Source organism: Neomonachus schauinslandi, chromosome 9 (assembly GCF_002201575.2).
Source record: "Neomonachus schauinslandi chromosome 9, ASM220157v2, whole genome shotgun sequence".
NCBI lineage: Eukaryota > Metazoa > Chordata > Mammalia > Carnivora > Phocidae > Neomonachus > Neomonachus schauinslandi.
In genome coordinates, this window is record NC_058411.1 from 43,169,240 (window position 1) to 43,183,391 (window position 14,152).

The 14,152-nt window shown below is 44.3% G+C and overlaps 1 protein-coding gene across 1 annotated transcript in view; it reads left to right on the top strand.

Annotated features, from left to right (window-relative positions):
* ATG14 (autophagy related 14) overlaps window positions 1-7,766 on the top strand; it is a 35,830-nt gene extending 28,064 nt beyond the window's left edge. The window contains exons 9-10 of the mRNA XM_021701477.1: window positions 47-132; window positions 6,913-7,766. Coding sequence (XP_021557152.1) covers window positions 47-132; window positions 6,913-7,219 — 393 coding nt within the window. The 3' untranslated portion in view covers window positions 7,220-7,766. The remainder of the gene's footprint in view (window positions 1-46; window positions 133-6,912) is intronic.
* The last annotated feature ends 6,386 nt before the right edge of the window (window positions 7,767-14,152 follow it).

Genomic DNA, 14,152 nt, shown 5'->3' on the forward strand with positions numbered 1-14,152 from the left:
TGTGTTACCTGGTTCAAAATATTAATCAGTGTTTCGCTTTTTCTAGCATGTAAACTTAGATCAGTTACAACCACTGCATACTCTCAGGAACCTAATGTACCTGGTCAGTCCGAACTCTGAACACCTGGGCAGGTAAGAACGGTGTTTGCTTTTCTCTAAGTGGTGGTGCTGTGAGTACTTCTAATAGAGTTGTCATGTGCGTCGGCAGAGCGAGGGGCCTGGTCCTCACCCCCAGAGTCTCCACAAAGGACAAAAATAATGCGGTCCTGTACAGAAGGAAAGAGTGGCTAATCATATTTGAACCTTTATGGTCCTTACATAATCATTTCTCGGAAAATTAATAGCAAACATTTTTAACACCTAAAATGAAATAGAAGAACCCACATGTTCCCCGAGGGGCCGCCTCGTGCCATCCTTGAAGACCGGAAGCCGTGTCTTGGACTCCACGTCTTTTCCTTCTCAGCACTGTGTAGTGTCTGCCCCTTTTCCTGTGCCTTTCCTTTCCTGCCTCCTCCCATTGTGACAGTTCTTCCCAGTCTTTTTGTCTCTCTGGCCACCATCTATTGGAGATAAAGGGTATTTCAAGTTTATGGGGTGAACTAGTTTAAAATCCATTACCTTAAAAACAGGAGTCAGTAACAAAAAAGACCAACCAGGGCTGGTTTATGGGATCTTCCTGGTCTCTCAGTCCAAAAAACATGACACAGAGGAAGCTTTTCTTTAGGACCATTCAGGTAACCCTTCTCTGAGTACGTGTCCTTTTTCCACACTCTTAGCTGTCTGTCCATACGCTTCTGAGATACGACTTGGTTTAGTGTATCTGCACTTGTGAAAGAGGACAAAGAAAATAAAAGGTGGGAACGTTCTTTTGGGGAGTCCCCTTCCCATCGTTCATTTGCTTTTACGACTGGAACCAAGGCTCAGGGGAGGTCCCTTCCACCGGCGAGGGTGCTTGGCTTCCTCCACATTGCAGGGAACTTGCCGTGGTAATCTGCTCTTAGCCACTGGCTTGTGTTTCTCCCCGCCACCTAAAACAGTAACTTTCCTGGGACATAGAACGCTTTGGAAAAAGCTGTGCACACTCTCCAGGGAACTGCACACACACCTAGAATTTTGTGCCATTTTACAGGGAGTTCATGCTTCTCTCCTCAAGTTCCATTCATTAGTTCATAAACTACATGAACCTGTTGGAAATCCATCCCAGTTTTAGTGGTTGATTTCTGTGGGTTGTTTGCCATCCTCTTGGTACATTATTTATATAGGGCTCAACATTAGGAAATTAATCATTATAATAATAAGAACTAGTATTTATTGAGCCAGTATTTATCGACCCTGAGCCAACTACCAGACATGCCTTAAATCATAGGTGGACTTATTCTTATTTTACAGAGGGGGCTGGTAACAGAAGCTTAGCATGGTCAAGTAATTCGTGCCCCTGATGACAGAGGCAGTCTGAGTAGTAGGGCCAGGGTCCCAGCACTTCCACTAAGTGGTAGATACTCATGCTTTTAACCAGTACACACCACTTCATTACATGAACAGATCGAAAAAGAGAAAAAAAACCCGTAACATCAACCTGATAGATGCCAGAAAAGCAGTGAATAAAATTCCGTTCCTATGAATAAGTGAAGAAAACTAGTTGCAAGTTAAAAATAGTTTATTAATAAAGGATATCTACCATAAGCCTACAGAAAAGACTATATTTAATGACATGTTCCTTCCATGGATGTTTAATAAAAGCATTCCTGTGCAGTGAGGAAAACAAGAGGATGCCGTGTCACTGCTGCGTTCACATGGCTCCGGAGCCTAGGCGAGGCGGGACGGTTTTACAGAGAAGTAAGGTCTATTTATGTTGGAAAGAAAGAAGCTAGGTTGGCGTTGTTGTGGAGGGTATGATGGGTGAACTGGCCATCCAAGAGAGCGTGCTTGCTTACGTGCTGACAGCCAGTCAGAAGATGGAATGAGAAAAGGGTCCCCTTTACTGTAGCAACACAAACAATAAATTATCTAGGAATAATCTTTACAAAATATATCCAGACCATATAAAGAAAATATGAAACTTGAAAAAAAAATGATTCCACACCTATTTCTTGAATGTCTGCCAGGTACTGCACGAGGCGTGGGCCTGAATGAAAGAAGGCCTGAGGCAGGGAACACCCTCGGGATTTTCTAGGAGAGGAAGGCTGAGTATTACAAAAATGCTACTTCTCCCCAAAAGGAAACCTGTGATCAGAATTTCAACAGGTATTTCATGGAACTTTGACAAGCTAATTCTGAAGTTGAACTAGAAGCACAGGCTGCAAGGAAATTTTGGAAAAGAATAGTAAAGGATGGGCTTGGCCCTCTTTAAAACATAGTATAAAGGTAATTAAAACAAGGTGCCGTTAGCATGCAAGTAGGTGGAACAATTAGACGAAGAGAAGAGAGTCCAGAGACCTTGTGAGAGGCCCTGTCCCTGTGAGAAGCATAACACAACAAGGGCCAGCATGTTGAACTGGATAATAATAGATCGATAGTGGCGGGCTAGTGGGGTATTCACACAAGAACAAAGCTCGACTCATACTACATTCTGTATATAAAAATAAATTCCAGATGATAGAAAAGACCTTATTTTATTGAAGGAAAAAACCGTATAAAATAGGAGAAAGACAGTGTTTTATAATCACAGGATGGGGAGGGAATTCCCATGCAAGCCACAAAACCCCAAAACCATGAAGGAAAGGAGTTACATATTTTACTGTGTAAAAACTCTAAGTGCCTCTGGTAAAATACCAGATTCCAGAAAGTTACAAGATAAACAACAGATCTGTTTTGCAGCCTGTATATCAGACGACGGATTAAAATTTCAAATCTCTAAAAGAAAAGCAGACCTAATAGAAAAACAACCAAAGGATTAATCCAGGCAGGTCACACAAAAGAAATGCAAGTAATCAGTATTCAAATGAAAAAAGTCTTCAGCTTCAATCAAGAATAAAGAAGTGCAATTCAAAACAGCTTTCCAGTTTTCACCCATCAGTTTGGCAAAAATGGAAAGGATTGACAATATCCAGTATTGGTGGTAGTTCCGAAAAACAGGCTCTCTTCTGCTAGGGGTGGACTTCTTTGGAGGGTCTGAAGTTTTCTCTGGGCTTGCCCTGGAGTCAGCTCTCCAGTTAGGGTAGGGGTTTGTGTGACAGAAGTACACATACTCAGCCAGGCTCATTGCCCCTGAGCTGGTGGTCTGTGGGCCAGAGGCCAGGAGCTGGAGCTTCAGAAGTCCCCTTCCACACCTGCCTCAGTCAGTCACCTGGGTGGGACGTCCTGTTTCCATGGAGACCAGCTGAAGGAAGGATCCCATCCAGAATCCAACATAAACCTTTTTTCTTTGAAATAAATTCAAACTTGCAAAAATATTCAAAATTGCAAAAAATAGTAGTAGTACAAAGACATATACCCTTTACCCAGACTCACCTTTGTTACCGTTTTACCCTATTTGCCTTATCATTTGTGTAATCTATCTCCATAAAGACACACGCATACACATTTTTTTTCCTGAACCCTGTGAGAGTAAGTGATATACATATATCATGGTTCTTGACTCCTAAATACTTCTATATGTATTTCCTAAAAATAGAGGTATTTTCCTGTTTAACTACAGTACAGTTACCAACATTAGCAAATTTCACATTGATACAATAGTTTAATCCACTGTGGACCAGATTAATGTCCTGTACAGCATTTTTCCCTCCAGTATATGGTCCAACCTAGAGTCTGGTGCTGGATTTAGTTGCTATGTTTCTTTAACCTCTTTTAAATTTGGAGTATTTCCATTGCCTACTTTGTCTTTAACGACATTAACATTTTTCCCTTTGTATTGATAGAACTTTCATTCTGAATTTGGTGCTTCCTTGGAGTGAGATTCCAGTGCATTCGAGGCTGGAACACCGCCTGGGCCAGGAGTGTTTCCTGGATACTCTGGGGGCCACAGTGGCCATCTGTCCCTCATTGGTGATGTTAACTTGATCACCCAGTCACGATGCTTTCCACCTTCTCCACTGTATAATCCTAGCTTTTCCCTTCCTTGCAACTAAGAAGCAGTCTGTGGGGACACTTTGAGACCATGCAGTTATCCGGCTCATCAGAATTTCCCCCTAGATTTAACATCTGTTGATTTTTCTTATCGGATTCAGTCTTTACCCTGATGGTGACTACGTTAACATCATTATCATCCAGAGTGCGTAGTTTACATTAGAGTTCATTTTTGATGTTGTATATTCTCTCCGGTAATATTTTTGAAATAAGATATTTTGCAAAAGAGAGTTTTAAAAAACCAAAAAGGTCATTTTGTTGCCTTAATCGAGAAGAAGAATTCCCTGCAGCATCTTGAGAAAATTAGTAATTTTTATTCCCTGATGACATTAAGCGTAAAAGATTTAATTCTTTTGCTAATTTTGTGTGATGTGTGTGGCTCAGGGTATGCTGGGTAACAGAAATTGCTCCAGCTGGCCACTTTGGGAATCCTCCACTGGTTTTTCAGTCGCAGTACTTCACTGAGTACCTGTTCCGTGTCACTAGACTCTGCCCTGTGGGACTCCAGCAGAGCACTGGAGTCCCACGTGGCTTCCTGGGGAGCTCTGCTGGAGGAAGTATCACCCCTCTCTCCTGGGAAAACCTTTCGAGAGGGGGTCTGGGGACAATGGCAGTCCGTGTAGATAAGGCGACATCAAAGAGGAACCGAAAACCAGGCTATGCCTCTGAGCTAGCAGGAAGGCTTCATCTGGAGCTAGTTGCAGAGGCCCCCCGGACAACAAAGCTCAGCAGGACAGAACGAGAGGGCCCTGTGTTTAGGAAAGGCGGGAACCCGCTGAGGTGCTACCTTATGAACAGTTTTCGGAGGCCGCCGCAGCGAGGAGAGAAAGAGGCAGGTCTCTGGCTCGCTGAGGCGGGTGGGGCTGACTGCAGGTAGAGGCTGGCTACAAGGGGTGGTGGTGCAGTGAGGACCTGAGCTGGGAGGGCGGGGGATGTGTTGAGGCTCGAAAGGGGATTTATTCGGTGATCTCAGGCAGGAGCATGAGGGCGGAGGCCCAGCTGGCTTGTTTGGAGAAGGGCTGCCTGGCTCAGATAAGGTGAGATGAGCTGGAAAGGTTGGCGCTCCGGTGGAGAGCCCTGGCGGGCGGTGAAGCTGGGAGGAAGGAGAGGCATCAAAAACAAATCTTTGGAGACCTATTTACCAAGGGGAAAAAGGAAAAGAGAAAAGAAATGGATTGTAAGGAGAGCCTTTTAGGGAAACAGGAAAGGGATACTCAGCTAAGATGCCAGTTTCAGTGATGGTTGGTTAGTTTGGAAAAGCTGCAGCGGGAGGTGGGGGGGCTCATGGGGAGAGTCTCCCAGTTCTTGCTGCCTTCACTCCGTGCGAAAAGTAAGGACTTCTGGGCTAGATGGAGGCCTTGTAAACTTGGGAGCCCCTGGTCAGAGGGGCTCTTTGATATGCAAATTGCTCACAGGAGACCAAAGGGAAACCCTATGGTGCATCTTCCAATTTAATGAATATTTGTAAAGCTCTAAAAACAGTGCCTGGGACAGAAGTGTTAGCTGTTACTGTTGATGGTGCAGCCGGGAAGCAAGGTTGTCTCGGAGGAACAAAGGCTGCTTGACCCTGGAGAAAGTGAGTCGGAAGGTGCAGGCATGGTCGGGTACATTATGGGAGGCCATCGCTAGGCTTTTGTCATTGTTAAGGCCATAAAGAATTTGGGGCCATAGACTAAAATGGCAGGCTGTACCTATTCTAGGATCTCTGTCATTTGATTTTTGCTAACCCCCATCATTTTCCCTAGTCATTATCGGAGGCATGTGTCCTTATCTTGGGGGCAGCACTGGAGAGGGGCTGCTGGGGGGGCCTTGGCTACCGGGAAGTCCTAGGAGAAGAGCAGGGGGCGGTGGGGTGACTGCCCACCCGAAGCCAGCGCAGCCGGGCTCTCGTGAGGCAGGGGCTGACAGGGTTTGCTGACACCGCCCCACAGCGGCGCTCAGGAGCTGTCCCAGAGGGTGAGGCCTGAGGGAGGTGATTAGATTTGGAGACGATGATGTCATCAGGGACCTTTGGGGAATAGTTTTCTCCTCAAATACAGTGCAGAAATATGGATTATTCCAGATGACTATGTTCTAAATAGTTATAGCTCATTCTGTTAAAAATGGGCCCCTAGAAAATCGTGATCATATCTTAAAATGGGTGCCTGAGCCTGCTGTTGACACCAATCCAAGGAAGCACTGGTAACATGCACGCACCCATACCGGTTGGCTTTTTTTTTTTTTTTTTTTTAAAGATTTTATTTATTTATTTGAGAGAGAGCACATGAGAGGGGGGAGGGTCAGAGGGAGAAGCGGACTCCCCGCCGAGCAGGGAGCCCGAAGTGGGACCCGATCCAGGGACTCCAGGATCATGACCTGACCCGAAGGCGGTCACTCAACCAACTGAGCCACCCAGGCGCCCGCCGGTTGGCTCTTTTGAGTCCTAAGAACGTACAAACTGGGGGCTTCCAAAGGCAGAGAACATCTGTACGTTTTTTTCTGTATTGTTTATTACTTGTTCCACGGACAGCCCAGAGTATACATCCAGTGACTGTTTCTGTCAAAACTGTCCCATCGGAATGCATAGATATTGCAGTTGTTTAAAGAGGAAATCGTACTTTGGACCAGCAGGCCTAGTCTCGGTGGAGGGTTTTTTTCCATCCAGGCTCTTCACAAATCGGGTAGGTGGACTTGAACATGTGGTGGTGTGGTATTATTCCTTCCTTGGATGGCAGTTATTCAGGTGAAGCAGGCCGCCATTACAGACCATCGGGGGGTCCGGTGCAGGCTTGGGAAGCGGGTGGACTCTAGGTCCCGTCAGGCCCGCGTCACCGTCGTCACAGTCCCGGTTGTGTGTGCGCACAGGTCGGGACCCTTTGAAGTGCGAGCGGACCTGGAGGAGTCCATGGAGTTCGTGGAGCCCAGCGTCGCCGGGGAATCGGCTGAGAGCGGCGACGAGCGCGTCAGTGATGAGGAGACCGACCTGGGCACGGACTGGGAGAACTTGCCGAGCCCGCGGTTCTGTGATATCCCTTCGCAGCCCGCGGAAGGCTCCCAGAGCCAGAGCGGCCAGCTGTCCCCGCCCGGCGCGAGCAGCAGTGCCGGGGGCATGATCTCGTCCGCCGCGGCCTCGGTGACGTCCTGGTTTAAGGCGTACACTGGCCACCGCTAGTGCGCGCGGACCGAAACGCGCCAGGTTTGTGTCCAAGTTGCTCTTCCACTGTGCTCCGGTACACTTCGTGTGTTCAGTTAGGCTAGTGCCTGGGACAAAAAGAGGTTAAACTGTTGGGTTTTTTTTTAAAGCAGGGGACAAGCATTTCTGTGTATCATCAGATGGCTGATGGGGGTGACCCACATGCTTATAATAGAACAGCCGGGTCAGAGGTCCTTCTGCCCAGGCCCGTGTTGGCGGAAGAAAGACGAGTGTGTGTTCCGTTCCGTTGAAGCGGAAAATTCTTTGGGCTCCCTTCGGCCACGGGACCCGCAGAGGCGGGCTGACACATCGGTCCTTGTGATGCCGAGACTGTTCCTGAACACTTCACATTGTAGAAGCTGAATCACAAGGAAGTGATTCTTGAGTAGGACTTGAAAGATAAAACCTGTTATATACGAGTTTGTGCTTATGCCATCATTTTTTGTACCAGCAGGCGATTTGAAATACTTGGTTTCTTTAGAATCTGGTCATGTTTGGTTTTTAGGTCAAGGATGTTGGTTTTGTTTGGAAGGGAGGGGCTTTTTGGGGGGGGGGCGGGGAAGGGGTAGTTTAAAAATTATTTCACTCATGCTGCTGCTGTCGTAGCTTGTCAGACATTCCGATTTTTCTTTCTCCCACACACCAAAGAAATGAAGGTCTCTTATTTTTGGACCCACATCCATGAACAGAGGAAATCCCAGCTGCAGGGATTGCCTGGAGATTTAAAAACTATTTTCTTATATTCTGAAAGGAATTAGTTCATTCTCACCTAGATTATTGAACTCCTACTCTCTACACTATGTGCATTTTGAAATTGAACTTGTTTTTTGAGTGGAAAGTCATTAAGGTGGTTCCCTTGTGTAAGTTAAATGCCTGCCTGCGCACAGGTTAAAAGCCACTTAACTAAATGGCCTCTGGTCATTCTTCTGGTGTCCCAGTTTTTTTCTAAGGGATTCAGTAGGTGGCAGGTTTTCCCAGGGAAAACCATCCTGCTTGTTTTCTTAGAGGTCTTTGTTGCTCTAGGGACACTCCCTTCACTTAGAAACGCAGAGCAAATCAGAGCTGATACTACTCTTCTCTGACAGAATTTTCCCTCACCAAGAGATCATTTTCAGCTAATGTGTTGTCTTGTCATTCTCTTAGTGACAATCTTATAAGAAAACTGTAGAGAGGCATTATGTACAAATATGTAAGTAGTTTATTTTTAATAATTACAAAAAACTCCTATGTAACAACTACAAAAAGAAATCCTATGAAAAATTCCTAACAGGCATTATTACCATATCTTGTTAAGTGTGATTAGCATGACAGTACCTCAGATAAATCAGAGACTTAACCTACCCTAGCTTCTTTTCTTCCTGTAATTATTATAGTTGATACTTTGCCTCCAAATCCGAGGTGCTATATAGCTTTTGCTATTGGTATATTTAATGTTTGGTAGAGTTGCAGAAGAAGGGTGTTTATTCCTATCCAGGAGTTCCAAGTTCCCGGACTCTCTGAATTTTCCACTTAGGGGAGGAAACAGGCTTTTCTCCATGTGGGTTCTCAATAGCTGGTGTCAAGTACTCAGCTTCATGATTGCTGAGCTAGCATTATACCATCCAGGTCTGAAGTTCATAGGGAATGGGTACTTGAACAAATACCAAATGAACTTAATATAAGGGTAGGCACTTCAGACCCTCAAAAAAAAAAAAAAAAGTTTCAGGCTAAGACGGAAGACAGATTTGGGGCTTGGGGATAGAGACTGACTTCAGCTAAAAGATGCGGAGTTTTCATGGTTTCTCTCAAGTAGGCCGCTTAAGAAACCATGAATTTGAGATTAAGCTAAAGAACAGAATCCAGAGATCACAACTCCTATCTAAAAACAAAGGATATGGGAAATAGGGATTGATAGGGTATATTTTGTTTTTTATATCAACTAGAGGCACTTTATTTAGGGTTAAATGATCAAACCCTTTAGTGGTTTTGAACACCAACATACTGGCTTACACTGCTGAGATATTTTGGTTTTCATTATTTTGCACTGGATCCACTCTGTAAATATTAAATATACATTTCAACCACTGTTTTTTTCTACTCTCTTTGCTGCTCATTAAAATCTTTCATGTAGGTGCCAGAACCATATGTAAACAGCTTTTTAAAAAATTGAAGCTGGTATTTTTTTTTTTAAACAAAAGCCATAGAACTTGGTCATGTTTTCCATATAAAATGATTTGTTGAAACAAGGTAATACTAATAAAAACCTACAGGCACCAAATAGGCTGCTTAAAATGGTCTGTTAAAGACTTCTTTTTTGTAATGGAATATAAGAATTTTTGCACATCTGTAAGTTAAGGGGAAAAACAGTATGTCAACACTGGGTGTATGGACAGGATTCACTTAAGGATTCATGTATCGATAATTTGGGAAACATTTGGGGGCATGCTGTTTTTAGAAGAACTACATCTGAGAATCTCCTTGTGGTGTCATGTTGCAGGAATTTCCCATTACTCTGCGACTTCCAAACCAGTTGGAGTCATAACAAATGTTTTCTAAACTTTTATTGTATTATTGCAATAAATCTTTTAAGAGTACTTTGCTAATATGTGTGTCTTTTTCAAACTCTGATTACTTGTTTCTGTTGATACACTGAGGGTAGCAAAAATGAGATTTAACTCTGGAATAATTTATACAAACTAGGGTAATTTTTTTAAGAATTTTTTTGCTAGGTAAGGAAAAAGGTCTGGTAATCCTAAAAATTATAGCTTATGGTGGTATTAACAATAACGGTCCATCTCTGGTAAGCTGGAAGAACTAGTTGCTTACCAGTTACATACTTTCTCTCTAAAGCTGCATTTTTCTTTTGTAGCCATCATATGATGCACGTGCCCTACAGTGACTTGGGTGTCTCACAGCACCTCCCTGGGGAGGTTGCCCATTTGGAACCTGCCCAGACTTTTCAGGACAAGAGAGAAAGTGAAGTATGGGAGGTTAGAGGGGATCTATTAAATTGAGATGAAAACCAAGTAGTTTGGAAAATCACTCCCCCTTCTTCCCTCCACCCCCTTTCAGGTTAGATCATAGAGAGGGGTTACCTGCAGGTAGACGGGGATACCAGGAGTGATTTTGGCGGAACTGCTGCCTGCAGAAAGCCACCCAGCAGCAGGAGGAACCCAGGCAAGGAAACGGAAAGGTTCCCAAATAGGGCATGTGCTTCAGGGCTAGTGCCCTTCTATCTCCTTAGGTAACACTTAAAAACCATGCTCCTGTCGAGTGCCTACCCCAGAGTTACATCATGACTGATGCAGGAATCAGGGTGAAGCCGACGGGAAGCACTAAGGATAGCTTTGTCCTTAATGGATGGGTGGTCATTAAAAGTCCATCAACAAAATGGAGTGGGCTTTGGGCAAGTCCTCTAAACTTCAGCTGTGAAATGGTCAATGAGGGAAAGCCACCACCAGCACACTCCAAGGATCTGGTGAGAAAATACCCTGAAAAAAAAATAAATAATAGAGTAAATAATCCTAAAATTTGTATGGACCACAAAAGACCCCGAAGAGCCAAAGCAGTCTTTTTTTTTTTTTTTTTTTAAAGATTTATTTGAGAGAGCGAGAAAGAGAGCACATGAGAGGGGGGAGGGTCAGAGGGAGAAGCAGGCTCCTCGCCAAGCAGGGAGCCCGATGCGGGACTCGATCCCGGGACTCTGGGATCATGACCTGAGCCGAAGGCAGTCAGTTGCTCAACCAACTGAGCCACCCAGGCGCCCAAGCCAAAGCAGTCTTGAGAAAGAACAACAAAGCTGAAGGTATCACAAACCCCAGATTTCAAGATATACTACAATGTTGTAGTACTCAAAACGTGATGGTACTGGCACAAAAACACACAGATCCACGGACCAGAATAGAGAGCCCAGAAATGGACCCACATGTATATGCTCAATTAATCTACGTTATAAAGGAGGCAAGAATATACGATGTGGAAAAGACAGTTTCTAAATGGGAAAACTGGACAGCTACTGAAACTGGACCACTTTCTTATACCATACACACACAGAAAAACTCAAAATGGAGTTAAGACCTAAATGCAAGACTTGAAACCATAAAACTCAAAGAACACATACACAGTATGGGATTTGGGGACGACACCAAAATAAAAAGCTTTTGCATAGCAAAGGAAACCATTAACATAAAGGCAACCTATTGAATTGGAGAAGATATTTGCAAATGATATATCCAGTAAGGGGTTAATATGCAAAATATATATATATTTTATACAGCTCACACATACACACACAAAAAAATCAATCCAAGTCCTAACCTGAATAGACTTTTTTTCTAAAGAAGGCAGAGGGGCTCCTGGCTCGCTCAGTCAGTGGAGCAGGCAACTCTTTATCTCAGGGTTGTGAGTTTCCCACATTACGTGTAGAGATTACTTAAAATCTTAAGACAGATGACCCAACAGACATATGAAAAAATTCTCAACGTGACTCATCTCAGGGAAATGCAAATCAAAAGCACAATGAGGTATTACCTTACACCTGTCAGAATGGCTAGTATCAAAAAGACAAGAAATAACAAATGTTGGTAAGGATGTGGAGAAAAAGGAACCCTTGTGCACTCACTGTTGGTGGGAATGTGAACTGGTGCAACCACTGTGGAAAATAGTATGGAGTACTATGGAGTTACCATATGATCCAGTAATTCCACTACTGGGTATTTACCCAAAGAAAATGAAAACACTGGGGCGCCTGGGTGGCTCAGTCATTGAGTGTCTGCCTTCGGCTCAGGTCATGGTCCCAGGGTCCCGGGATCGAGCCCCGCATCGGGCTCCCGCTCCGCGGGAAGCCTGCTTCTCCCTCTCCCACTCTCCCTGCTTATGTTCCTTCTCTCGCTGTGTCTCTCTCTGTCAAATAAATAATTAAAAAAAAAAAAAATGAAAACACTGATTTCAAAAAGACATATGTACCCCTATGTTTATGGCAGTGTTACTTACAAAGCCAACATATGGATGCAATTCAAATGTCCATCGATAGATGAATAGAGAAGATACGGTGATATACACAACGGACTATTACTCAGCCATAAAAAACAAGATCTTGCCTTTTGTGACAACGTGGATGGACCTAGAGGGTATTACGTTAAGTGAAATAATTCACACAGAGAAACACCATGATTTCATCTCAAAAAAATGCACACACTCATCAATAGAGACACGGTGGTCGACAGAGGGGTAGAGGGGATGGAGGAGACAGGTGAAGGTGATTAAGAGGTACAAACTTCCAGTTACAAAGTCAGTCACAGGGGCGCCTGGCTGAGTCAGTAAAGCATACAACTCACTCGGGGCATGAGTTCAAGCCTCACACTGGGCGTAGAGCTTACTAAAAAATAGTCACAGAAATGCGAAGTACAGCCTAGGGAGGAATACTGCAACAACACTGTATGTGACAGATGGTAACTATACTTACCTGTGGTGAGCACTGAGTAATAATGTATAGAACTGCTGAATCACTATGTTGCACACCTGCAACTAATAGGACATTGTCAACTACACTCCAATAATCAATATTTTTTAAAAGATGGGATGATAAATGAGTCTGTATTAAAAAATGCAGGATTTGGGGCACTACTGAATCAGAATAAGCACTGTCCAGTGGAAATAATGGAATTTGCATATGTGACTAAATTTTGTTAGTCTCATTAAAAAGGTAATAGGTAAAAATTTTTATATTTTATTCAAAATACCCAAAAATATTATTTCAACATGTCATCAATGGGAAAAAAAGAAAGAAGAGGGGGCCAAAGAAGGGTCATACTTGTATTCTTGCCCTGAGCCACAAAAATACTGGGGAAGGCTTGCCCCTATACCTACACCCTTATAATAAATCCTCCTTGAATTCGCTCATTTGGGGTGTGCCCCCAGTTTCCTATTGAGACCCTGTGCAGTGAAGAACCAGAGCACAGACCAGAACAAATTGAGGGGCCTTAAGCCAAGACCACTGGCCATGGAAAAGAAACAGGAAACGGGAGAGGTCCCAGCTGCTACTGGGGCAGCCTCATCACCATCTCTTCTTAGGAGTCCATCAGGGCTGAAATGAAAGTGGCAGGCTACATGCCCTGCAGGAGAATCCTGCTCAGCGGCCTACAGAAAGGGGGCTTGATGAGGAAGAGCAGACTGAAGGCCAACAGCTAAGTCCCGGAATGGGGAAGGCTGCTGGGTCAGGCCTGGCAACACCCGAACTCCTACTGGACTGCAAACAGTTGTGCAAATGGGACATCTAACTAACCTCATACCAGACAGGGACTGACACAAATACAATCTCGCTCTCTACATTTTATTGATCGGCAACTTAGTTTGAATTTGTTTTTGAAGAACTGCATCATACTCTTCATACTGCTTAACTAACTGACACCTGAAAATGCCAGTTTGGAAATCAACTGTCACGGGGGCGGGGAGGGAGGAAGGAAGTAAAGAGCTCCGGTGATAGGCCGTGATTAACTGGGACAGGGAGTGTGCCCATTCCGCAAGCCTGTTTCTGCTGTGCACAGAAGAGTACCTCCTCTTTCACGCCTTCGACCTTTCTCACCACTACGCGTGGCACAGATCGTTCTCTACTGGGTGAGGGACACAGAGGATTTCCAAAAGTAATTTCAGCTGTATGCCATTTCTCCCCTAAATGCCAACTTTAGAACCGAATTCCTGCTGTGTTTCATTGTTCCAAAGAGAATTTGAGACAAAGCGTCCCCAACTAATTTATCCTGAGGCCTTTTCTCTGCTAACTGAAGAGTGGATGGGAGGGCCTGTCTGGGGATGGGGGAAGTTCATTTTGCTTTTTAAAGGAACATCACCTCTCACAAGACTTGTTGCAGCTTAAGAGACTATCACCCCTCTGTTCCTGACTCCCCAGCTACCAACGTTAGTGGCTCCGCTCCTCTA